Source organism: Pseudorca crassidens, chromosome 10 (genome assembly GCF_039906515.1).
Source record: "Pseudorca crassidens isolate mPseCra1 chromosome 10, mPseCra1.hap1, whole genome shotgun sequence".
NCBI lineage: Eukaryota > Metazoa > Chordata > Mammalia > Artiodactyla > Delphinidae > Pseudorca > Pseudorca crassidens.
The window spans coordinates 29809451-29836574 of NC_090305.1; the positions used below are offsets into that span (position 1 = coordinate 29809451).

Below are 27124 nucleotides of genomic sequence, written 5' to 3' on the forward strand. Positions count from 1 at the left end.
CCATAAAGAAAAAATCTGTTTTTGGAAGATTCAATAGCACTGGGCTGGGATGTTGTGAAGATAACATAAGGCATTTACTTGGTACCTAATCAGGGTACAAAAACTGTCAGTTGTAATAATAAGTAAGAGATCTGTATCTTTATCCTGGCTCTGCTACTAAGTAAGTTATGAGCATGAACAACTCTACTTCTCTAGGCCTCTGTTTCCTAACTTAGACAATGGAAGAATTAAACCAGACCATCCTAAGGAGTCATTTCCAGTTAAAAAAAACCAATTATTCATGTTGAATCCAGACACCAAGGAATAGTCTCACTATGTAAGCAATGTTTTTACCTCAAGCCCCTCAAAGAATAAAGCTAAATAAAGTTTTTCAGGGTCCAGTTTGCGTATAATTATTTTGATCCAATATTTACTTGATTTAAAAATGTATAAAATACACACAAAAAACAAAGTTTCCTAAAGCGGTTCTAATACAGAACACTTGAGAACCTAAGTACATAATATTATTTTAAATATATTTAACAACTCAATTCATACAGACTGACAAATGCAATGGAAAAGTAGACCACCGAAAGATTTTAAGAGATTAAACTTCACATTCTGTAAATTCTACAAAAACAATAAACCACTGCATATTAGTACATCACATTAAAATATATTTTAAAGCATACTTCCCCTCTTAAATGGCAGTGATTATACATCAGTGCAACCACAGGGTACTTGTAAACTTTTTTCTGTTCCACATCATTCATGCCCATGATAAATCCTGTTTGGTCAGCTCCACGGTCTTTCTTGGGTCTCAGCTTTTGGGGTTTTCCTATTTTGACAGTTACAGCCTCTACCCATAACTGTAGCCATCCATCCAGAAATGCACACTGTCTGAGGTTGCGGGGAACAGGTGGTATAGAGGTGAATCTGAAGAAATCTCTCACCTTTCTAAGAAAAGGGATGTGATTTAGTGATTGGAGACAAAACTGTACACCATAAGCAGTTTATACTTATCACTTTTTAGGCAGGAGGCTTTGTCAAATTGAATAAGATTCAGGCTAGAGACAGCTTTAGTGTGATTTCTGAGTTCTCTCTCTCTAGGACCCTAAGCGTTAGGGAAGGGGAGATTAAGAAAGGATTTATGTCGACTGACTTCATCTTAGCTTTGCTGTTAACGTGCCACTGAGAGGCTGATGATAACAGATGTTTCTTTATTAAAAGGACCTGTCCACTCGAGCTTTAATCAAATAAACTGCGTTTTTCATATATTGAGATTCTTGAGAGCTAGTGACAAATTCAAGCTGGAATGGGATATGTCACAAAGCAAAGACTCTTTTCTGTTTTCATCAAGATGTGGTCGGTGGCTGTCAGGAAGTCCTTAGCCTGTGTGCTGGCGAGTTAACCAGTGAACACAGATCAACTAACGACAGGGCACTGACGGAAAACGGCTTCTTCCCTTGAGATCCAAACATCATCTCAACTTGATTTTTTTTCATCCTCCTGGCAAGAAAAGGTACATCAACTTCCTTCAACACTAGGGAAATCTCAAACTGTTTATTCATTCACCTCCCTTTAATTTAAAGTATGCACACTTTAATGGCAACAGAAAAGTGAATTATCAAATTTCAGTCGTAAATACTGACACGACAGGTTAAATACGTTCCGTGGTCATTATGTACGTATGTATTTTTCCACATTACTGTTGTCTGCTTCAGGTCTAAGATGCTGTCTCCCTTCTGGCATTTCCTCCTCTAAGCAAGCTCTTCAGCATAGAATAGCATCTCGAAGGTCGAATCTTCTTGCTAAAGGTAAGTGGTCGGGATTTGACTCTTCCTTAGAAAACACTGGGCTGGGTCTCATTGGGAGGCCTTGTGTGATCCAATCAGATTGCTTTTGAACAAAAAGAGGAGTCAAAGAGAACTTGGGTTTCCAGATAAAAATAAAGTGCTGCCCCCTATAAATCACAGTCTCTGTGGAGTAAGGTGTCTTCCTAAAGAGGTAGAAATAATAGGGGGTGTATGTTGCAGATGCCCGCGTTTCAATGATAATGAACACTGTATCTTTAAGGGCTGCATCTTTAAGGGCTTAAAATGGACTGACTCCACTCATCTCTCTGATTTTTTCATAAGTAAGCCAGAACACCAGTGACCAAGGGGTCTGAAAGATTAATCAAAGAAGTTAGTGCATATTTCAAAGCAATTATAAATCTTCTACACATATGCATACACATCTTTGAATGATGAACTCATTTTGAATCCACTTAGGCTGAAAACAAGTATTTTGGTATTTCACCTTTGTAGAGCACCTTATAATTTACAAAGCATTTTCATGTCTTATTTCTCACAGATTTCTCTGAACCATTTACAATGGAAAGGAAAGGTACTGATATCCCTATTTTACAGATGAGGACACTAAGACTTAGCAATCAGATGCCTGTTAGCATGTTGTGGAGCTAGACCATGGGCTTCTGGCTTCCATTCCAGGGTTCCTTTTACTGACTGTTACTGGATAAAAGGCTAGGGCTCAGCGTGCCTGAATTCTAGGCTGGGCTCCTTGCCTCTACGTGTAGTTTACATGTGGAGCATGACAAGGGGGCACTTAAGAACTTGAAAGTGAAGATGAAAGATTATCCTTTGAGAGTTAGGTCATAAAACCAACACCTGGTGTATCACCTAATAAATATAAAAATTCACATTAAATGGAGAAAAGGGCTTTTAACTCAGAAAGAACTGACTATGAAGGTGTAAATGTGCCAAAAGGAATTATAAGGGAATGAGGATTGTTCAGTAACAGAAGATGAAAACGCTAAAGACACAGAGGGAAAATCACAGAGGAAACACTGGAAGCAGCCATCAGAGAAAGTGTGTCTCGGATCCAGTTCTCATCTGGTTTGGTTGATAGGTTATGGGTAATATTGATCAGAGAGGAACTCTGATCACATTAGAGTGGAGAAATAAGCTTAAGCAATTAGAATGTAAAATGTATTTGGTTAGAAAGTTTGTAAAGCGATATTTATGTCATTCGTGTTTGGAAATATTGAGCAAGTTATACTGGTAGACTGAGAATATAATAGTGGATTTAGGAGACGACATCTTAGTGAAATGTACGAAGACAAAGACAAAATAAAGAAGTTGTGACGAAACCACAGTCTTGTGACAATAAAAATGAAGTGAGCCAAGGATATGACTGCAATTGGATCTAGAAGCAGAGGTCTTAGTTAAGAATGGACTAGGCAATCATTCCTACTTGCTCTGGTAATCAGACTTCTTCATAGCACCCAAACTATATGCAAATGAAATAAATATTCATCAGGGATTGAGCAAAGCGAGGTCATATTTTCTCTAACTAGTGGAAGGAACTGGGATTGGGTTTAGCTGGGTTTTGAAGAGGAGTTAGAGGAAGATCATATAGCCAAGTAGCACGCATAGTATATAAACGGGATATACTGAGACTCTTCGTAGACGCGCGTGTGGCCAGGACATGCTTTTACTTGTTTTTTCCTCACTGGCATAGTTGTACCACCGAAAATAATCCAAGTGTATGTGAACCCATGTTGTCGTAACTGCTGGGAAAAAAAAGTTTTTCTCCATTCCTATTACTGTGGGGCTTAACACATAAGTGCTCTTGGGTGTATCTTTTTCAATATTAAGTTCACAAATAAGCTCTTCCTGTTATTGTTCTGTGTTCAGCAAGCAACCTTCTGAGTATAACTTGGCCCCCATATAGCTTGAAGTTAGCTGTCCAGAGGACTTCAGCATCTGGATCACTGGCCAAGTGTATTTCTCAGTGTGGCTGAGCCAACGTTGTGGTCCAGTCATCGGTTTCAACGAGCTGGGCTGAAGGGTATCTGTATGTGCAAGGCCAGTTTACTCGGAAGTGCTCAGGAGTTAGGCTTCTAAGCTCAGGGTTCTGCACTGTGATAGATCAAGGCAGTGCCACCCTGGTCATCTTTGGTGCTAATCCAGCCTGTCTCTGGTAACATTTCTCCATCACCACGACCTGTCTCTTTTCTTTTAAAACTTCTATAATGAGCTGTAGGATCTTGAGAAATTCAGTATACTGTCTTAGTTAGGAGCATGGGTTTAGTTAGAGTTGAACAGACTTGCAGTTAACTCCCAGCTCAGCCATATACTAGCTACATGAACTTGAGCGAGTTTCTTCTATACTCTGAGCCATGTTTTTCTAATCTGAAAAAGGAGGGTAACCCCACCTGTTCTACTAGGTTCTTGTAAGACTTAAAAAAATAATTAATGTGTGCAAAGAGCTTAGCACAGAGCTTGTCATATATTAAGCACTCATTTTGGGGGTCATTTATACTTCGTGAGTCTCATGTATAAAGAGAATGGGTCAGATCAGCTGGTCTCAGCGCTCCTTTGTACGTGATATTCTCCCTGCCCCTCACTTCTCCTGACCGATTTTGTTTTTCATCAGTGGTCTCCCCCGTCCTCACAGTCTCTCACACTAGAAACATCAAAGTCCCATTTCCTTCTCTCTCTCCCTCCCTTTCTCCATCTGATCATTTACTAAGTCTTGTGGAGTCAAGCACAAATGTTCCTGGAATCCATCTCCTCTCCATTTCTACAATCATCTCCTGGCTAGACCACTGCCGAAACGCCCTTTCTTGCGTTCTAGCTTTCAGTGTAGCTTTGACATTGCTGCCACAGTAGTCTTGTCCCCAAGCAAATCTTAGCACATGGCTTCCATGTTCAAACAGATGCTTGCTACCTGCAGAGTTTCACCTAAACTATTGAACTTGCCCCCCGAGATCTTTCTCAGCCTGGTCCCTAAGTGCTCCTCTAGCGTTCCCTCCCACCACCTGCCCGCTGAGGACCTACTGTCCAGCCGCACGGAATTTTCTGCAGTTCACCAGACATGACTTGGTGCCCCTGCTCATGTGGCCCCCTCATGCTTTTCTTGACCTACTGATCAAGAAAACACCTACTGATCCTTCAAAGCTCAGATCAAATATCACCTCTGGGAAGCCTTCTGGGACTTCCCAAAGAGTTCAAGCCATTTTACTCCACTACCTGCGTTCTCCTCTTTTGTTCACAGCACTGGTAGCCTCTTTAGTAAGACTATGTCCTCTGGAGTCAGACTGCCTGGGTTTGAGTCCCTGCCTCCACAGTTACTAACCACCCGGACCAGTCAAGTTATTCAGACACTTTATGCTATCGTTTCCTCCTCTATAGAAGAGAGAGATGATAGTAACCTACTAAATAGATAGTTGGGAGAATTCAGTGAGTTAATCTGAGAGCATGGTTAGCATAGCACTGGCCATATACCAAGTGATTTAGGAATATTAGCTTCATAATTTCTGTAATTTTAACTACTTACGTGTCTATCTTCTCCCATCACATTGTACGCTCCTCTAGCGCAAAAAAAAAAAAAAAAAATAAACATCTTATTTCTTGGTGTTACCAGCACTTGTAATAGTGCCTGGTTCATGCAGGCCAAGTCAATATCTTCCTTTCCATTAAATAGCCACAGATTTGAGATAACTTCAAGGTACAATCAAGACAATCAAAATTGTATTTCACAACTTAGGTATGCTTTTGTATCAGATATTGCCAAGGGCTTTGGCTATTAATTTCATGTTAATAGATAGATACCTACTACCCTTGGTGCTGTCATTTATCCCCAAAGCTTCAGTTATTATCTGTGTGTAGACAGTGCTCAAATCTCAATCTCCATCCTCATGATTCTAAGATCCAGGCCAATATATTAAGCTAGTCATCTAGACGTCTCTTCTTAGATGACCTATGAGTATCCCAAACTTACCATATCCAAACTAAACTTGTCATTCTACCACAAAATCTTCTTCCCTGCAAATGGTCCCCATTTTAGGAAATTATATCACTGTTTGCTCAGGGCAGGAATCTGGGAATGAAGCCCGACTTTTCCTTGCCTTCTCCAACCATTTCCCCATCCAGTCGTGTTCTTTTTTAGCTCCTTTCTAAACATTTTAAAATTCTATCTTCTTCTGTCCCCACTGCTATATTCCAGTCCAAGTTATCATTATCTGTCATCTGTCACTACTCCTGGTCTTTCCTCAACCCACATGGCAGCCAGAATGGTCTTGCTACAAGTGCACACGTCATCAAGCCAATGCCCCTCACTCTCAGGGGTCCTGTGGCCCTTCCTGATCTGGCCCCTGCCTGTCTCTGGCCTCACCCTGTGCTGCTCTCCTCCACGTCTCCATGCCTTGGACAGCTGGGTTTTCTTCAGTTCTTTGAACGTGTCATATTCTTTGTCCACTCCATCTAGTTCCTCCATCTAGAATGTTCTTTTCTGCCCTTTTGACCTGGCAAAGTCCTACTCATTCTTCACATCTCAATTCAGAAGTCCATTCTCCAAGGAGGTTTTCTTAATCTCCCAGGCTGTCCTTACTTGCTACATATATTCTGATAGCACCAGGGATCCCCACCCCATGGCCCCGACTCTTCCACTCATTGCTGCTGGTTTCTTACTCAGTGTTTGTCCTGACCTGGACTGGAAGCTCCAGCACTGGAGCAGGGGCTGAGACTCTTAGGTTCATCCCAAAGCCAGGCATTGAGTACAGGGCTTTGCATGGAGTAGGTGCTCAGTTAATATTATTATATCGTATTGTGTAAAGTATTGATTGTTTGAATTTCTAAACCCATAACTCATCCATTCTTTCAAATATGTTCAAACTTACCAAATACTTGAGTACCTTGTTTTTATTATATTTGTTATGTTACTTCCATAAGTCTATCTAATTCTACATCTTAGTTCACTTCAATAAAAAATAGCATCTAGACCAAATAAAAATTATATAATGTTTCCTTCCTAAGCAGAGCTTTGTGGTGATAAGTATTAATGGGTAATGCAACAGTTATCATCAAAGTAACTAATTTTGTTTGAAACAGTAGCATTTTGATAGGAATGGTCTCTAGTAATGAAATCTGTATACCTGTCTCAAAGTATAATATTTTGGCTAAATAGCAAAAGGCTTTACATTTCAGAACAATCTATCCACTGGCTTTCTAACAACATAATATCAACCTATTCATTTCTGATGTAACTGAATTATTTTACCTTAATCTACCAAGGGACTTGGAGGTAAAAGAAAATGAAAAGAGATGTAGAAAAGAAAGAAAGAACCATGATTGGGGGCAGAACCATGCCAAAAGCCAGAAGAGAAAAGGAAAATATTTAGAAAGGAAAAGTGATTTAAGAATCAATATAAAGAAAACAAAAACAAAGGCAGGAAAAACCTAACTTTACCATTCGCAGCCAGGAGGGTAAAAAGCCTTTATAGAGACTCATGAATCCTTCTCCTTGAACAGCCTGAATCAAGCAGTCAGTTGATGATTTATACAGAAGCCCCCTAAAAAGGAAAGAAGACAATTTTGTTAAATTTCTTATGTGTAAATAGATGTATAAATAGAATGTTTAAATGGTCTAAGAAAAGTTACTTAACTATTTTCTGCTAGCTTAGAAAAAATAATATTGGTGGTTCTTTATATAGAGAGCACCTCTTTTGGGTTTAAAGATATTTTCAAGGTTGAGTTCCCTGATTCACCCCATCCTTGGTCTGATAACTTAGAATTCACTCCACCCGATCTCTTCCAGAGAGAACATACTGTTTTATATCAGGTCAAATTACCCATGTTACCTCTAAGTCCTAAGCTTCTGAAGGAAGTGCTCTGGAAATTCTCAGCAGAGTATATTTTCAAAAACTCTTTGAAAACAACAAGGTCATAATAAACACCTTGCATCTAAATAACATGATGGGTAAATTAGCTTATTTCCCCAAAGGCACAGTACTTTTCCATCAGACACAAAGCAGGTAACTGCATAAAAACAACTTCCCGGTTGAACACATGTAAACACAAAAATACATTTCCATCAAGAATAAATACAGGGAAGGGTCTTTAAAGAACAATATTATTACAGACATTCAGATCCATGGATACTGAAGACTTTCTGTCTACCTTCCTTGTTTATCTCGCGGTTGGTTCATTATTCGGCTTTTGATGACATCAGCGGGTGTTCCCAGAATAGAAGCTACCAGTCCAGAACATAAACTATAGATACAAATAAATGAAATCGAAAGATAATATGTAGCAGTTTCTAAATTTTAAGGAAAGGGGATTGATATTTAGAAAGAATGGAATAATAAATCTAGTACTATAATATTCTTCGTAGTAATGCTGTTTTAGCTTAAAATCAATGATAAATTAATTCATTAAAGAGGTAGAAAAAAAGAAGAATCTCCAGTCAACAAATATACATTGAACATCTGCTGTAGGCAGGCACTCTTGTAGGCAGTAAACAGGACAGATAAGATCCTGTCCTCAAGGCACTTACTTGGGAGAGGCAGAGGAGAAATGAATAATTTCAGATGTGGTTAGTGCTATGAAAAAAATAAAATGAGATCACATGATAGGGAGTAACTGGTTAACAGGCAGTCATGGAAAGGCTGGTGGGTGACGGCAGGTCTCGACATAGATGCTTCCTTCTCACCAGCTAGATGAGAGACTAAAGAAGCAGGCAGAGAAGGCTAATTTAAGGAGTCTGATTTATTCTCAATGCGAAGGGAAGTCATTGAAAGGATCGTAAGTGGGGGAATCACATAATTTGGTTCATAATTACCCCCTCTTGAGAAAGGCTTCTGGTCAGTTACTCAAGACAGACAAAATGGATGTGGCCAACCCACTACAGAGTAAATCAAGATTCTGTAAATGAGTGACTGAACAGTGCAGAGACCACCATCAGTTCATTATGAGTGTGGGCAGGAGCGAGGCAATACAGGAACATTATCGACATCCCATAACCCGAGGACCCATTAACTGCTGTAAACTTTTCCAGGAGAAACACAGATGACGAGAAGGGGGAGTGGCTATCCTGAACCACAGGAAATGGAAGGCCCAGGACCCAGGAGGTGGCAGCTAAGTCCACAGACTGGGATCGGGGGGTCAGACTGGGCTAATGGAAAGCTAGAAAGAAAAACTGTGGAAAACTTTTATGTCCTTCTGGAACATCAAGTACCTCCCAGAGATAAGGATCCCTGAGTTCCATGCCAAGCAAGGCCTCTGAAGTGTCTGAAGGCTCTGTGGCAGGGCGGCTGAAGCTGCATTAGGAATCTTCACACTGTATTGCTCTAACCTGCTGCAGCAGGAAGTCCCCAAGCTCTTTATGACTCTTGCAGGTCAGAACTGATTGTTCAAAGTAGAAACTCACTTCAGGAATTCTTGAATTCAAGAGAAGGAGCGCATATGACCTATTTACATCTTCCAGCAAATGACCCGACCGTGCATGTAACTTTTCTTGGGCCTCTGTCCACATGACAGGCATTGCCTATGTGGAAAGAACTTACTGTTTCACCATATATATCCCAGGAGGTGTAGACTGCTGCTCTTTTAACATTCTTTCCTATTTGTTCAGATACTTTGCAAGTCCAAGTTTAATATCATTTATTTTAATATACCTTCACGTTTTTACATAGAAATGTCTCAACTAACACAAAATTCACCTACGTTCTAAAACTTAGGTCTACTAGAAACAGCATACAAGATCAATCAAGAGGTAAGGAAAAAAAAAAAAAAAAGAGGTAAGGAAGAACAAAGAAATAGGATAGAAAAAGGTACACAATTTCCCCCTCTTGGCTCAAAAGATTGGAGGGAAACGCTACATTTTTACTCGTCCATTTGCTTCAGAGAGGCTGGGTGCCAGCTCTGCTTCACACATAAGAGCCAAGAGTAGAAACGACTTCTACCAGAGTGTTAATATTATTAATAAATTCTATTTTTTAAATGTAGGTAGCCCTCATTAATTAGTAGTCACTAACTAATTAATTTACTATTAAAGGATTTATTTTTACCTGTATAATAACCACATCAAGAACGCCCTTTGGCAACTGTCGCCCCATGTGGCACACAGAGACCTTAGGGGCAGCTGCCAGTGGTCTGCCTCATCCCCTTATCAAATTGTTTTGAGGAGGTAGTGTGATCTGGCTAGGCTCCTTTAAAAAAAATATATTGAAAGAGAGCAAACAGTATATTAAGGAGGCCTCAGGTAAGATGGTCAAAATGAGAAGAGAGAGGAGTAAAAGGAACGTCAGTTTCCTCAAGCTACTTGGCATGAACATTGCTGCTTTTTGCTACTGACCTTTATCACTCCTTGCTAGTAACACCCCAAAGTGAGGCCCAGGACATGGCTAAAGTGATAATGGACCGAGAGTGACTGGGTAAGTCTTCTGTTCTCTCTAGGAGACCAGATGGCCATCTGCAAGGCTAGTTTGTAACAGTCCATCAGCACTCATGCTCATCTGTGATCATCACACAGTGTAAGCTAACCTTTTGCACAGTTTTACCTCTCAGTAGCCTCGTGATTTAAAAAGAGGGAAGAGGGAATTTTTTTGGCTTTTCTGTTCTGTATAATTGCCTGAATTAATTCAACACCCCAGCTTTCTGCTGCATCCCGTAGTAACGTACTTTGCCACCTGCCTCCCCACCTCCCTAAAATCCTAGCCACAGTCTTCTGCTCCTCCTCCCTCACCCCAGAACTTCATTTTACTTACACTATTGTTTTTAATTGTGGTAAAATATACATAACATACAATTTACCGTTTTAGCCATTTCTGAGCCCATGGTTCAGTGCTTGCACCACTTTTACTCCTCTTCTTCGTACCAGATTCCTCTCCCTCAGATGCTGACGGCTCGTATCAATCTCTCGACTGCACGGCTGCAATCCCCTTCGAACCTCCACGATCGCTCATTTTACCCTGTGACACAGCCTGCAGAACTTCCAGATCGCACAGCAGTTTACCTACTTAGCTGTGAGTCTGTGGTTAGCGACTTTCAAGCTGCCTTACGTACCCACAGACTCCCACCAACCCAGTTAAAAACCTGATCCAGTGTATGGAGCTCAAGAAGGAACCAAGTACCAGTCACCCCATTTTCTCAAAACCTGACCTAGAGTAAGTAAGACGAAGTTATTTCAGATTAGGGCTGGAACACAGTGATGGGAAATCCTATGTCTTTCCAAAAAAGACAGATCCATTAGGTAGAGTCGGGTCCGTCAGGCAGATTTACACCTGCTGGGAAATTCTTGAATCTTAGGTTAGAAGTGTGGCATTTTGAAGACCATTTGGGTAGAAAGACAATGAAAAAGAAACAAGAGGTAACATCACCGTGGGACTGTTAGAACTGAATATCCTGCTCCGAGAATAGATCATAACACTGAACAGACAAGCCTCTTGAAAGACAAGAGTATCTCTCAAGATGATATGGGTAGAATGATTGACTGGGTAGAAACTGGGGAAGAGTCTCACAAGCAGAGCGAACAGCATGGACAAAGATAGTGAAGGGAAGACTGTAAGGGTGGGTACAGATATCCTAAGGATGTTTATAGGACAGAGGCCTAAAATCCTCAGTCTTCTCTGTGAAAGAGGTGGCTGGACTACTGGCTACAGAAAATATGGTGTCGCTTGTGAACACACCTGGAGGAAAGTTCGGAATGTGAAAGAAAGCTGAGCAAAGACAGAAAGATTGCCCTAGCGGCACTAAAGATAACACTTACTTTAAAAGAGGAAGAAAAAAAAAAAAAAGAGGAAGAACGAAGAAAAACTACTCTAGGAATATTAAGGTGACCCTGAAATTTGGAACCGTTTATGTCTATCTGTATGTCTCCAGATATCACTAATTTGGCACTTCTCACATACTTTTGGGGTTGTCTAAATAGCATAAAGGGGTCTAGAATTTGGAAACAGGATCAGAAGCTAAATAGAATCGTAAGGACCCTCGACATCTATAAAGTTAACTCACTCTAATGGATAATTTGAACTTGTGTTGCAAAGAATTTAAGCTGTTTCTCTTTCCTAGGATGCTCTTCTTTATCGTGTCTCTGTCCGTCACAAGCCACAGCCCTTCAAAACACTTATCTAATTCTGTCTCCTTCGTAGGCCCTTCTGAGCGGTTATTTTTTCTCTCTGCACCTCCCACCCCAACTCTACAGTAACTAGTTCCTTTCTTTTAGCACTTACTGTGCAGTCTTTTTACACTAGTCTTGTTTTTTCCCCTTGGTACACTCCCTGGGAAGGAGTGTGGTTTACCTTTTGTATCCACTGCAGGGCCTTGCACAGTGCCTTTAACCTAAACGATGCTCAGATATACCCGTTGAATTGAGTTGGAGAATCAGTTATCAGAATCTGACCCTGGGATGGCCCCATCAAGGTGCAAATATTTGGGGAGGTTTAACCTGAAGCATTCTGCAACTCTGCCCCTCCCTTCCCCATTTTAACTGCAACAAACTTTTAAGAAAATTGCTCTTTATATAATTGCTCTTTATACTATTGCCTTTCTTTAAGGGTCATATCAGTAGGTTCTCAATCGAAAGAGACAAAAGTTAGAATTTATGCCAAATATGGAAGAAAGGGTGAGATAGGAAAAAATAGAAAGAGACAAACTAAAACAGTCTTACCTTGATAAGCCATGAGTCATGATATTGTCCTCCAGTGGTGTATTCAAAACCAAGTAGTGTTTCACTGTATCGTAAGTGGTTAAATCTGGCAATACATAGAAAATGAAAGCTTAAATATCATTCGTTCAACAATGAATGTCTTTTGTGTCAAGAATGTGCTAAGAATGGGGCAGGAATGTGTAGAAGGATGAAAGATCCCATTCTTGTTCTCAAGCAGAGGAAAGCAGATGGAGGGGGAGGAAAAGAGGAAGAGAGACAGACACCCAATTATATCATTTGAACATCTGAATCCAGCTCTGCTTAAAGTCAGTTCAACCCCTGCACTTTTCAGTGTTGGAGCTGATGAATTCCTTTTTTTAGCCTAAGTTAGGTTGAGTTGAGATTCTGTCACTTTAAACAAAAGGTCCTGGTCATTATTCTACATTAAGTTTTGTATACTTTTTTCCTAATGACAATGAAGAGCTGTTGAAGGGTTTTAAACAGGGGAGGGATAGATCCCAATACTGGAGTTTTGTAAAGATTACATACACCAAAGTACAGAGAAGGGAATTGGAAAGAGGTAAGAATGGGTAGATGCATTTTATCATTCACCAGATATCTGAGCACCTGCTGTGTGGTAGGCGCTATTCTAGGCTCTGGGGAAAGAGCCGTGGACAAAATGAACAAAATCCCCATTCTTTATTGGAGGCTGAGACAATAAACAAGTAAGTAAACACATGGCATTTCGGATGGTAGTGACTGCTGAAGACAAGGCAAGGAGAGGGGACAGCGAGCGTGTGAGGGTGGGGAAGGTTGGTGTATGTGAATTTAAATAGGGTGATCAGGGAAGACCTCGCTATAATATTTGAGCAGATACCTTAAGGAAGCTTGGGAAACTACACTTTGTAGATATCTATGACAAAGCGTCCCGGGCAGAGCCACAGTGTGTGTTATAGCCCTGAGGCAAAGTCAGCTTTGTATGTTAGAAGAACAGCAAGAACACTAGTTTAACAGGAGCAGAGGCAGCAAGAGTTGGAGAAGGGGATGATTTGAGCAAAGGAGTGACTGACCGGGGCCACGATTTACAAGATCACTCTGGCTGCTCTGTTAAGAGTAGACTATCGGCAGAAAAGGCAGATTAGATATGAGGCTGTTGCGGTTCTTCTGGTAAGAAATGATGGTGGCTTGGATGAGAAATGACGGCGGCTTGGATAAGAAATGATGGCGGCTTGGATAAAGGCGTTGTGGAGTGCTGGTCAGAGTTCGGGTGTTTTGAAGACAGAATCAACAGGATCAACAGGGATTGGCCAGCAGATTGAATATGGAGGGAAGGAAAGGAAGCAAAAATGACGGCAAGGTTTTGAGCTTGAACAATCTGAAGGACACAGCTGCCATTTATGGAGATGGGAAAATGAGAATGGACTAATTTAAATGTTTTAAGGTAAGATGATAGGCCCCAGTGATCCTGATTAGAAAAATTTCAGATGCACAGTGGGACAAAATGGCTGTACGTGGGGAGACTAGTTAGGAGACGTTTGTAGTGGTCCAGTAGGAGGAGATCAATACTACTTGGACAGAGCAGTGGCTCCAGGGATGAAGGGAAGTGGATGAACTCGAGATATGTATGCAAGACAGAACTGGCTGGATTTGGTGACTGGTTGGCTGTAAGGAGCAAGGGAAAGCAAAGAGATCAAAATCAGGCCCAGGTTTCTGGGTTGTTCAACCAAAAAGATGATGATATCATATTTTGAGATTGGGAAGAACAGAGAAGGAAGTGATTTAGTAAATGAGCTTGGTTTGGACACACTCAAAGTGATATATTTAAGATAAGCTGGAACTTGAAAGAGAAATCTGGGCTGCAGTAGATTTTGAAGCAATAAATTGAGAACGACAATCTGAAAGGTTTTCTGAAAACCAAAATATCCACCAATATGATGCAGCAGACATCAACGGACTGAAATAGCAGTATATAAAATAGATTTACTCCCTTTGATGTTTGAGTGATATGTTACTATACCTCTCAAAAATGCTATTTATCAGGTTCTTAGAATCATATAATTTTGGTCTTAGGAGTCTTCCATCCATTGATTCATTCACTAAATGTCTGTTGATTATGTACGAGGGACTGGGGAAATGAAGAAAAATGAAACATAGTCCTTGCCTTCAGGGGGCTCAAAATCTAGAGGAGGAGATAGACACATAGTAGAAAGCAATGAAATGAGGTAAAACCGGTAACAGAGATAAGCACGGGGAACTATGGAAACATATAAAGGGGCATCTAACACACCGTGACCTGGGAGGGGCGGCTGCAGGAGGTCTGGGTAAAGTACACGGGTGGGGAAGACACCTCAGCTGTGTATGAAACGATCTGCAGAAGAAAACTAAACAGAAGAAGAGGGATGAGGACAGAGAGTACAGAGGTGAGGAAGAGTCTGGTGTGTGCGGGCAGTGGAACATTTTAGCTCTGGACTCTGCTTCCCTCTCTGCTCCAGAGTCAATGAATTGCTCAACCCCAGAAGACACAGGTTGGATTATACAGGCCTGCTGTGTCATGTTATGAAATTTCCACTTTATTCTCTGAGTGATAAGAAGCCAGTGAAGGGTTTTAAAGATACCAATAACATGTTCTGATCTGTATTTTAGATAAAGCTCGATGGATACTGGGTACAGATTTGAGGGCAGAGGAAGAGACCAGTTAGAGGGCTGTGGCAGTGGTCTAGTTGTGTTTTGATGGTTACTACTGTAAAAACAGTCATTTTAAGGATACTAAGGTAGTAGACATGAGGGGGGAAACTTTCTTTTAATTGAAATATAGTTAATGTATAATGTTATGGTTATTCCAGGTGTACTTCATAGTGATCTGACATGTGCATACATTATAAAAAGGTCACCACAATAAGTCTAGTAACCATCCGTCCCCATACAAAGTTATCACAATATTATTGTAATAGTTCCTTATACTGCATATTACATCCCTGTGGCATATTTATTTTATAACTGGAAGTTTGTACCCCTTAATCCCCTTCACCTATTTTGGCCTCCTACCCTCCTCTCCTCTGGCAACCTCCTGTTCGTTCTCTGCATCTATGAGTCTGTTTTCCTTTTGTTTTGTTTTGTTTTGTAGATTCCACATTGAGATCACATGGTATTTGTCTTTCTCTGTCTGACTTATTTCACTTAGCATAATACTGCGGGGGGGCATTTAAGAAATATTTAGAAGATAGGAGAAATTAATGACTGAATATGGGAAGCAAGAGATGGGGATGAGTTAAGGAAACATTCAGATTTCCAGCCTGAGGTGCCCAGCTGTACAGAATGGATTATACGGCAAGAGGAGCAGGATTACTGGGGGGAAAGATTTGTAGTCTGCATTTAATGACCATCACATACGGTACATATACCAGTTTGAATCTGAGAGGAAGGTATGGTGTGGAGCGTAGCCCTTAGAAATGGTTTGGTATTATCTCCTTATCGTCACAATTTGCTAGTTTTAGGAAATCCTTTTCATATATCAGCATAGAGTAAAGTGAAAATATTCTAGGGAAAATATTCAATTATGACATTATAACATAAAGGAAGACTGTTGCCAGTACATATTATTAAAAATAATAAAATACATATTCTCATTTTCCCCGATGGAGTGCTTATAATTAAAATGATGAAGGCGATTAGGACTTCGCAGAATTCAACGAAGTTTCCATTACCTCCCATGTTCACCAGCGCTGCTCTTTGTATATTGGGTACCCAGCCTGCCCAAAGCCCACGTATTCCTCCTTCAGCTAAGATTTTTGCAAATGCGTGATGCACACCACGAAATCTAAAGGAAAATAATAATAAATGTGAAAACTCTATGCGTTCCTGTGTTTGGAATGCAATTGTATAAGCTTTGCCTATAGCCGTTATGATTTAGAGTAAAGTAACATCTTAACTATCTAGAATTGTTAGAAATTAAAGCAATCCACGTAAGTCTAATTTCCAGATAAACTTATTAGTTCTTTAGAAAAAAAGGCCAACTTTTGATTTAAACACTTTTTTATGGAGATATTTATAAACTGTGACATCCTCTTCTCAGATTATTAAACAGATGAAAACTCCTTTCTTGATATTTTACATCATCTGTGCCCATATTAACTATAGGCAGGAATAGTGGTTATCAGACCTCTGAGTTCATTTTACTAGTATTGTGGGAGACCTTCAAATTTTGTAATTTTACCAAATAACATCAAAAAAATCAGTTCTCATATCATCTCATAAAAGAAGTGATATTTTTAGACCAAGAAGGAGGGAGGAAAATTTCATAAGAGTTCTTAAAACTGAATACTTTGGGCTTTATGAAAATTTATTATCTTGCCTTTATTTTGCACATTTTTCTATACACAGATGAAAAATGGTGCTGAACCATGAACCGAATGTGGAAACCTATGACATAAAATAAAAGCCTGGGTTTTCTATAGTCAGACATACCTGGTGTCAAATGCCATCTTACTACTTACTAGCTGTGTGGCTTTTACTCAGGCATTAAACTCTCTGAGTCTTACCAAAAAGAAGGACATTCATAATTGCTATTATGCTATATAAGAAATATGCTCACGAATGAGGTCACATTAACAATTGCACATTTATTGTGCACTTATTAAGCACCAGACTTTTTATATACATAAGATACAAGTTATTCCTGAAAACTCTATGAAGTGTGTATTATTATTCAAATTTTCATCTGAAGAAACTGAGGCTTAGGGAGGTTAAGGAACTTGACTAGGGTAACAGAGCTAAAATGTGGCAAAGGCTGGATTTGAATTCCAGATTGTCTGATCCCAAGGTTCATGCTCTTTACAACATTAAATATTTTTTCTATTATATCAAACCCAAAATGTCCAACATTAGAGACAGAGAAGGAAAAACATTGAGATGATCAGTTAAAACTCAGACATTGCTGGACCCCAACGGTTCCTTCTCTCCATGTATCAAACCAAGGCAACATTACTTCACCCTGCTACATAGTAATCAGAAGTTGTTACAGGACGACAAAACGGGTCCTGGGATTCTGTAAACTACTTGGTTAAGTCAGTGCGGTACCCTTTTCTCCTCTGCTGTACATGTTACTTATCTCCCTGTTGGGAAGGGGGCCTGGACTGCCACAGCCCAACCCCACTTTCCACTGAGTCAGCTGGAAGAGCAGCAGAGCGGAGGGCAGTGATCGTGGTGAACCTCCAAATGAGGCCCCCAACCCCCCCGACCTCTGGCTCAGTGGCACAACTGCAGTGTTCAGAGGATCAGACCCCTTCATACTCAACTCAGGGCATCCTGCACTTCTCCTCTTTCCTGGGAGAGGTCTGTCTATCTATCTGCAAGATTTGCCCCTTTCCCAGGGGAAACTGCCTAAGTGGTATTTTAGTAAATTGTTGAACAAGAGGCCCTTTGAAGAAAGGCAGACTTTGACAATATAGGGTAGTGCAATAGGAGGATTTTATATCAGAACAGCATAATAATAATAAAAACTTGGGAAAAGAGGAGCGAAATTAGGGAAGGAGGAACAATTTGCAAGGTTCACCTTGCTGTTTCCCTTCCTTCAGAGAGAAAGGGAAAGAAAGCAAGCTTTCTGGCACCTGATGAGCCAGGCACTCTGTCAAACCATCTGAGACAGTCCCTTTTAAAGATGAAGAAACAGACTAGAAATGTTAAGTGACTTCCACAATGCCAAGCCACAGTGGCAGAATCAGAATTCACACCAGGGCAACTGTTAATGATCAGACTCTTTATATCAAGCTGCAGTAGGGGACAAATCTAGCTGCCTTGTCTGGGAAAGCTTGCATATGTACAATTTGTCTGGTAGAGAACATGTACACATTGTCAGGCAAAGAAAAGGTCCATCTCACCTCTCCCCTTAGTGAATACCACTTCCAAATTAAGAGTCAGAATTAATGTCTTTACTGAATGTTGGGTTACAAAAATGCATAAGTCATTAGGGAATGTTCAAGGGGGAAAGGAAAGTTACTCATTGGTTGGAGAACTTACCGCAGTGGTTTTCCTTCAAGTTTCCTTTTTCCTTCCATTTGCATCTGAACCTTCACTAGGTCAGTTGGGTTGGCTAAAAATTGGCCAACAACACCAGCCATCATCCCTCCAATCACTGATTTCCTAATTATAAAAGGGGATACATTTTTTTAAAGGTTGCTATCAATTTCACAGATTCTGTAGGGAATAATAACATGCTGGTACAGCCCCTGCGTAAGAGATTTAAGACACAGTGAAGCAAAGAATAGACCCAGACAAATCACAGAGGTTTGTCTGTTTACTGATGGGAGGGTCCAAGGACCCGGAGGCGTCGAAATTCAAATCTGAAGTGCCAGGGGCCTTTCATGGCCTGAAATTCAAAGGAAGGGCAGTTGCTTCAAAGACATAGTTTAACTACAGTTTAATTCTGACCACAGGAGAATAAAAACAGCATTGATGTAATCAGTTTAACAGACAAAGGCTGGTAGGTCAATTCTTTTTTTTTTTTTGCAGTATGTGGGCTTCTCACTGTTGTGGCCTTTCCCGAGGCGCAGGCTCAGCAGCCATGGCTCACGGGCCCAGCCGCTCCGCGGCATGTGGGATCTTCCCGGACCGGGGCACGAACACGTGTCCCCTGCATCGGCAGGCGGACTCCCAACCACTGCGCCACCAGGGAAGCCCGGGTAAGTCAAATTTTATGGATTACTATTTTAGTAGTTTTCCAAGGGGAAGGGGTTTTGACAATGCTCCTCTCTTTGAAGAAACTCTTTCTGTCCCTGGACTCTTCCTCATCCTCACCTCCTGGAGCCAACAGGGAACAAGTCTAGGCTATTGTACTTAAACATGCCCTGAATCCTTCATCTTCTCCCTGCTCCAGCTGCTCCTGTCTCGGGACAAGCCCCAGTCATCTTCTACTGAGATTATGGCAGTGGCCTCTTGGGGGGAGTGGGGTAGCTAATTTCTTTGTACTCTAAAACAATATTTGAAGAGGTACAAATGAGTACAGAGTAGAAAAGGGTCCCTATCCCCAGTTCCCCTCTTCTGAAGTGATCGCAACGACTAGTTTCTCTTATACTTTTCTAGAGATAATAACAATGCGTTCACTGAATGCATTACATCAGGCACTGTTTTAAGCACTTTTACAAATATCATTTAATTCTCAGATAGACTCTATGACATTAGTACCACTGTTATTTCCTCTTTACGGGTGAGGAGACTGAGGCACAACGCAGTTAAATGACAGCTCACACAGTGAGGAGTACAGCCAAGATGTAACCCCCAGGCAGTCTGAGTGCACAGTCCACAGTCTTAACCACTAAGTTACAACTGACGGCTTGTGCACACGAGCGCGTATATATAAAGTATCTTTTTTAAAAGTACAAATGCAGGGCTTCCCTGGTGGCGCAGTGGTTGAGAGTCTGCCTGCCTATGCAGGGGACATGGGTTCGTGCCCCGGTCCGGGAAGATCCCACATGCCGCGGAGCAACTGGGCCCGTGAGCCATGGCCGCTGAGCCTGCGCGTCCGGAGCCTGTGCTCCACAGCGGGAGAGGCCACAACAGTGAGAGGCCCGCGTACAGCAAAAAACAAACAAAACAAAAGTACAAATGCAGAATGCCAGGTTGTATACTGTTCTGCTCTTAAAGGTTATCTCTGTCAATTCATATAGAGCTGCCTCATTTAAAAAACAGTTTCATAGCATTCCATTTTATGACCACTCCATAATTTATATAAGCAGCTAACTCTTCACTAAGAAATGTGAACATTTATATGACATTTGATTGATCCTGCCAAGTTCCTTTTCACAGTACTTGTATCAATTCACGCTCCCACCAATCACCTATGAGCATGACTGTTTCTCCTCACAGCGATGGGTGCAGTATGTTACCACTGGTTTTTCTCTTTTCGAATCCCATAACCACACCTCCTGTGTGATTGTTACATGATTCTACTTATTAGGCATCTGTGTCTATTACCGTGAGTCTAGTCAGGGACTATGTCGGAGGACCATGCCTTTTTCATCACTATATCCTCGGTACTAAGTATAGGACTGACACAGCATAATCACTCAGTAAAGACCCAGTGACTGAGTGAATTGTTCTGACTGGGTCAGAGGACACGGAGGCAATCCACCCTGAGAGCTGGCTTCGGTGACATGTTTCCTTTGAACTCCTTACCTAACCCTTTCACATCTGGAAGAAATTACAGAATGCAAGAACTATTAATCTATTCCTTCTCCAACTCTGGGAAAGCAACTAGTATAGCTTAAAACATTACAATTTTTCAAAAACAGCACCAAGAGATTTTGCCTGGAAGATGAAATTCTACTTATTGCCCTTTTCTTACAGTTGTGACTTGGATTTTTTTTTTCAGCCCAAAAAAGATATTATAGGCATCTTTATATGTTCTTCATATAAAACCCATTCTTCAAATAGCTGTGTTATGTCTCCCTGTATAAATGTCTCATAACTTATTTGACTACTTCCAAATTGCTAGTTATTTAAATTAAAAAATTTTGCTATTATCAACACTGCTACAGTCCATATCTTTGTGTGCATGTGTGTGTGTGAGAGACTATGCATAGGTACAAATATTTCTGAATGATTCTAATCATAAAGGAGGAGTTGCTAGGTCAAAGGACTACACATTTAAAAATTTTAGGGACTTCCCTGGTGGCACAGTGGTTAAGACTTCATGCTCCCAATGCAGGGGGCCTGGGTTCGATCCCTGGCCGGGGAACTAGATCCCACATGCGTGCCGCAACTAAGACCCGGTGCAACCAAATAAATAAATAAATATTAAAAAAAAAAAAAAATTTTAACAGGTAAACTTTATGCTCCAAAAAGGTTATAGTAACTTACATTCCCCTTAACAGTTTAATGGCTAAAAGTGCTTATAATTAACTTCCCTGATTACTGGTGAGGTTTTTTACATTTTTACATGTAAATGTAAACATTTTTACATGTTTAATGAACACTTACATTCCTTCTTCTGTGAGTTGCCTGTTGATATCCTTTCTTGATTTTTCCTTTTATGTTCTTTATGTATTTTTTATTGATCTACTGGAGTTCTGTGTATTTTACTTGTATTAACCTATTTTTCTCTGTTTCTATTTTAAATGTTATAAGCGATAGGCACTTACATTCATCATCTCATCTAATCTTACAAAAACAAAATCCTGGTTGTAGGTATTAACTTCCAGAGCAGAGAAAACTGAAGATAAAAAAGGTGAAGTAGTTTGCCCAGGCTACATGGAAATAGAGCAGGAATATGCGCCCATGTCTGTTTGACTCTAAAGCTTAGGGTTTCTCAGTAGAAAGAGGCATAAAGAAGGTGCTCCATAAGAATTCTTTTAATATTAAAATATTAAATAATATATACATAATTTTATATAGGTATATACATGTATGTTTGTATACAATATGCAGTAAATGTTCAATTATTTGGATTTTTATTGTAATTATTTATTATTTTAAGCCTATACCTTGAGGCAATTTTGGTACAAATGCACAATTTTATACAAATCTAATGGATAAATAGTAAAACCTTCCGGGCACTAGTATATTTTCTTTTTCTTTTTTAATTGAAGTATAGTTGATGTACAACATTAAATAATTTACAGGTGTACAATATAGTGATTCATAATTTTTAAAGGTTAGGCTCCATTTGTAGTTATCATAAAATATTGGCTATATTCCCTCTGTTGTACAATACAGTATATTATTTTCAAAACAAAACTTACCAAAGGGGATAATGCTTATCTTCACTTTTGCCAAACACAACTTCACGGAGATGTTCGTAAGTGACCATTCGACCTCCAGAGTACACTGTGCAAGACAGAGCATTGAAAGGGTGAATCTGGTCCTGTGTTTAATAAAACAAGAGGATGCTTTGACATGGCCTGGTCAACATCTCTAGCTGTGTCTTTCTCTGACACACCCTAGGCTTCAGACACCTGGTCTTGATGGTTCTCCAAATGGGCATGCCTTTTAAAACCTCGGGCCTTCTCCTGTGTTATCTAATCTTTCTTGAATGGCTTCTCCCTTTCCTGACTTGCTAACTCCTCCTATTCTTTCAATACTCAACTCAAAGAACATGTTTTCCAAAAAGTGCCCTCTGACCTGGCCTCCAGTGTTCTAGGCTGTCATTGCACCTGCCATGCTTCTCTGATCCCCCAGAACTATCCAGGCATGTGTCTAATACGGCATTTATCATCTTGATTAGAAATTAACTTGATTTTCTTGTTCATCTTCCCATCAGACCATGAGCCTTTCAAGGCGGGTTTTGTGTCTTTTCATTATACTATATGCCCTAGTACAGAGCTTGGTACACAGCAGGCATTTTCACTCAGTAAACATGCACAACTTCACTGGATAATTTATTATGTTAAGGTAATTTTTCAGTCAAGTGTCAAACATATGAAATGAATCTTAACTGTAAAACCACAGATGGTGGTCAACAAAATACAAATGAAAAGAAGTAAAACTCAAGACGATAATGGGAAGCAAGGAGAAACTATCAAAAAAAAAAAAGAATAAAAAAGAAAAATTGTGAAAATCAGTACATGGTACTCATATAGAGAGCTTTTCTTGATATCTGAAGAAGTTTAATGAAGTATTTTAAGATATTCAAAAACATACAAAGCACCAAAACAATAACAGTCTAATCACACTTCTGGACAGTTCTTGGTGAATACACTCTAACCTGCTCATCTGGAGAACTGAAGCTTTAAAAACACAGAGCTGGTAAACATTAGTACTGGGCACTTTTCTGATCAAGGGTCCCTACGTATTTGAGGAATGATTATGATTAGAGAAGAAAAACGCCATACCCGTCCTATCTCCTTTTGAAGGCAAGTTTATTCTCCTGTCCACAAGCTGCAAACTCAGCAACTCCTATCTATGTGAGTGCCCCTTTGGAAGCAGAGCAGAAAAGTGTTCTCATTGGCAGCAGTGTAATTTCAACTACTTTCCTTTCAGAGTGACTAAGGACCCACCTAGGTGGCCTGGGAACTGAGGAAAAAATCACCTGTGTTGCATTTACTCTATTGCCAAGGTTGGATTAGACAGTCATCCCTGTTCACTTTCAGATCAACCTGGCCTCTGACACATGGAACAGAGACTGGTGAGGCATTGCACTCAAATATAGTTTAATTTTCAAAGAATGTAAAAAAAATATTTTTAATTTTGTGTTTAAAGTTCCTCAAGTGGAAAAAAAATCAACTATTCATCTTTTTCTTTCTTAAACTTAAATAAAAAACATTTTTATTAGGAAGATTTTCAAGCATACAGAAGAGTAGAGAAAAATAATACAATTCCCTATATATCTATCATGGAGATTTATCAATTGCTAACATTTTCACCATATTTGCTTCTTTTTTTTTTTTTGCTTAATTATTTTCAATTACATTAGAGACATCATGACAGTTCATCCCTAAATACTTCTGTATGCATTTCTAAAACCCTAAGGCTATAATTCCTTAATAACCTTATATTCATTTATCATATTAGCAGAAGAAAACTAGCTGGCTTTTGAACACAGCTCAACAGGAAAGCAGAGGAGACAAACACAGAACTCGTGACAAACTCACCAGCTAGAATCAAGATAAATACCTATGTGTCTGTAAATGGCAGGTGTCACTCCTTGCCAGAGCTTTAGAAAGCCTTCCTCTTGGACAATCCCCAGGGCCGTGCGCACCATGCCCCTATAGGGAGCAGACTCTCTTGCACCGTCTCCCAGCCGAGCAAGGGCAGCTTCTCCTTGTATTTGGAGTCGAGTTTTTGTGAGATCGAGGGGAAAGGTTGCTAACAACAACAACAAAAACAAAACGAGGGGGAAACCCATAACATTCAGAGAAACAAACAAAATTTTTTAAAAAATCACAGGACCCATATTTTAGTCAGCACAAGATGGGTGATTCTCAAATTTCAGAATACATCAGAATCAGCCAGGGAGGTTGTTAAAAATTACACATTTCCTAGCCCCACGCCTGTGGAGTCTCAGTAGGTTGATGGGGTTTAGACATCAGTTGATTCTTATACACTCCCAAATTTGAGAATCACTGTCCCAGAGCAGCCCCAGAGCACCAGAAAGAAAGCAAAAAGTGACAAGCCCTTGGGTTCTTTTTCAGTCAGAAATTTCAGTCCAAAACCTACTTTAGTCCTTAATGTTTGCCTTCCAATGTGAATAATTTCCAGTATCCATTGCCTGTGATGTGCCCTGGACTGCAACCATGATTAAGAGCCAATGCGACTTTTAGAATACTGTACTACTTATGACAGGTTCTTAATAAATGCCAGATGAAGCTGAATTCTGTCATTTCGTGGGTGATGTTTGCATGTAGATGAATCACTGACCTGATGTCTGAGAAAGAGAAGATGCAACATAGGGTTTATCGTGTCTTTTATATCAAAGGGTGGCAGGCTCAATATTCTTTCAATTAAGGAATATGTTGAGTTGGTTTTCCAGCACTGATGAGTTTTATGCATGGCTTCCTTACAAATACCACCTGTACTTGAAAAATTTTTCCCTAATGATTACATCTTGAATTAGAGATAGACCTCTCACCTGGAAACAGAGTGAAGCTAACTGGCTCACATAAGGAAGATCAAGCTCATAACTTTATACACACAATGATTCAGATAAGTTCATTAACATTAGTGACATTACATAAATCTTTTCAGTGACCACCACCTGATACAAAACCATAGCTATGCCTTTTCCAAGAGAACACAGAGACGGGGGAAGAGAATATTCAGTCTTAACCACTGGTCTTTGGAAAAGTTAATTATCTTGCTGTTGGTTTTTCTAAAACACAAGTTGTGTGCACATAGAGAATTTAAGCAATCCTCTGTTGACATATGAAACCTGAAAAGTCTTAAGATATAGGCACCTCTATATTAGCATAGGTTATGCCTCTTAAAATCACTTTGGTTTTCTTGCTGGTTATTTAAATAATGCTTCAGGTTCTGATCCTAAATCATTTTGTACTCAAAACCATCTCATATTTTGATTCCCCTTCCCCCATTCAATTCTCCATGAAATTTTAACAGGAGGAATGTTCCTTTACAAAAGCCATTGGTCACAGGGGGAACATCAGGTTAAAAAAAACAAAACCGGAAACATACCTAATCATTTAGCAATCTGCTTTTAAAATTTGTTTAAGTTAATGAATTGTATTTCAGTAGAAACAATGAATAATAAAAATTTGCCATCAGCTTTGGGAGAAGAGAAAGAAAAAAAAACAGAGGGTCCAAAGGGCAAGAGTGGAGGAGCACTAAGGGCAAACAACAGATCATGTTCTGCCTCTGCTGGAAATACAAAGTACACTCATTTTAGAACAGGACAAACTAACATTTACACATCCAAGCTATTCCTTTTTTTTTTTTTTTTTTTTAACAGGCAAGAAAATGAAAGGGTAATCTTAAAATGCACAGTGAAGGCAGGGAAAACACAGGCACTCCAGTCACAAAATTCTTGGAAGAAACACCACCTGTTCTTGCAAGGGCATCATAGTTCTGCTCTAGGTAGCCCCTTAAGTTTTCTCTGACTTGCTTATGCAGATGTAACTGTTCATCCTCTCTGCTCTTATGATACTTAATAACATCTTCATTATAATAAGTAGCATAATGTAATTGTCTGTCTCTGCATGTCTCCCCACCAGCCTGTAAGAAGGTCAGGGCTGGGTCTTCTGAACTCTATCTCTACTGTCTCCAGCACTGTCATAACAGTGTTGCAATTAGCGGTTGCCTTGCCTTGGGTTTAACGTTTATATATTATTAACTTCTCAGAGTCCTGCAAGGTAAACACAGTATAGATGAGTTCCACGCAAAGAGGTCAACTGGCAGATGCTGAGTGGATGCTCGGTAAGTGATGGGTAACGAACTTAAGTCCCACAGGTTGGGTTCACAACTTGGACCCAAAACACAACGATATAGTGACGCTGCATAAGAATATAAATAACAGAGATGACCTCAATAAAGATGAAGAGTGGACTGGGTTTTAAAAAGGGCATCCTCACGAAAGAGAAAACGATCCCTATAGAGGAATGACAGCTCAGGAAGCTTCTAAACGGACACATTCAGGCGCAATAGCACACCCGAGGGAGACGAAATTGGAAGGAAGAGACCTTCGTGACCTCCAATCCCTCCTCCTTACAAGGTTGGCCTTGCCCCCACCCTGCCACACCTGCAGGACAGGTGTGGACCAAGAGGGCTGCATCCACCCAGAAACGAAGCCACCCGCCCGGTCCCCCACCCCCGCGCGACCCCTCGACGACTCGCGGGGGAGGCCCAGGCTGGACGGCCGGGTACCTAGCTCGGCCACGGTGGCCGCGCAGCCCGACAGGAGGAACTTGCTCGCGCGGGGCCATCTCTGGGCGAGCGGCGAGAGCCTCTCCTCATCCTCCGGAGTCGACATTCAGCAGCAGCACGGGAGGACGATACGCCCCTTCTGGCCCGCGCCCCGCGCCGCGGCTGGCCTGCCACCTGGCCAGAGCGGCTCCTCCTCAACCGGCGATCGGCGGGGCGGGGACCATTTCCCTTGCTCGACTCCGCCAGATGGGCCCACCGAACCTGCACCCTCTCCCTAGCAGCCTCGGGCTTGAGCAGCCCAGTGGGGTGAATTCGCAAAACAACGCGAAGCCCGCGAGGCTTCTGGGAAATGTAGTCCGCATGGCTCCGCCCCTCCTGGACCGAGTTCTCTGATTGGTCGCGGACGAGC

General features: G+C 40.6%; 1 protein-coding gene across 6 annotated transcripts; it reads right to left on the bottom strand.

Annotated features, from left to right (window-relative positions):
- Window positions 1–498: 498 nt before the first annotated feature.
- SLC25A27 (solute carrier family 25 member 27) lies at window positions 499–27033 on the bottom strand. 6 transcript variants are annotated; one of them, XM_067752764.1, is made up of 10 exons: window positions 26716–27033; window positions 24016–24207; window positions 22146–22230; window positions 18427–18549; window positions 16116–16228; window positions 12433–12517; window positions 7944–8036; window positions 7234–7336; window positions 5323–5356; window positions 1738–2145 (listed from the first exon to the last, which is right to left on the bottom strand). In XM_067752764.1, the coding sequence occupies exons 1-9, from the start codon at window positions 26819–26821 to the stop codon at window positions 5327–5329; spliced, it is 930 nt and encodes a 309-aa protein (XP_067608865.1). In that variant the 5' UTR covers window positions 26822–27033; the 3' UTR covers window positions 1738–2145; window positions 5323–5326. The 6 variants fall into 6 exon arrangements, 4 of the variants coding, with proteins under 4 accessions (XP_067608863.1, XP_067608865.1, XP_067608864.1 ...); XM_067752765.1 differs by having other exon boundaries at window positions 1754–1878; XM_067752762.1 differs by lacking the exon at window positions 5323–5356 and having other exon boundaries at window positions 499–1878.
- Between the last annotated feature and the right edge of the window lie 91 nt (window positions 27034–27124).

Coding starts and splice junctions, on each gene's coding strand:
- SLC25A27 (XM_067752762.1), bottom strand. CDS start 26,821: ATGTCGACTCCGGAGGATGAGGAGAGGCTCTCGCCGCTCGCCCAGAGA. Junction 12,518..16,115: donor AGCGCTGGTGAACATGGGAG/GTAATGGAAACT, acceptor ATGTATTGCCAG/ATTTAACCACTTACGATACA. Junction 1,879..7,233: donor TACCCTCCTGGCTGCGAATG/GTAAAGTTAGGT, acceptor TTTGTTCAAAAG/CAATCTGATTGGATCACACA.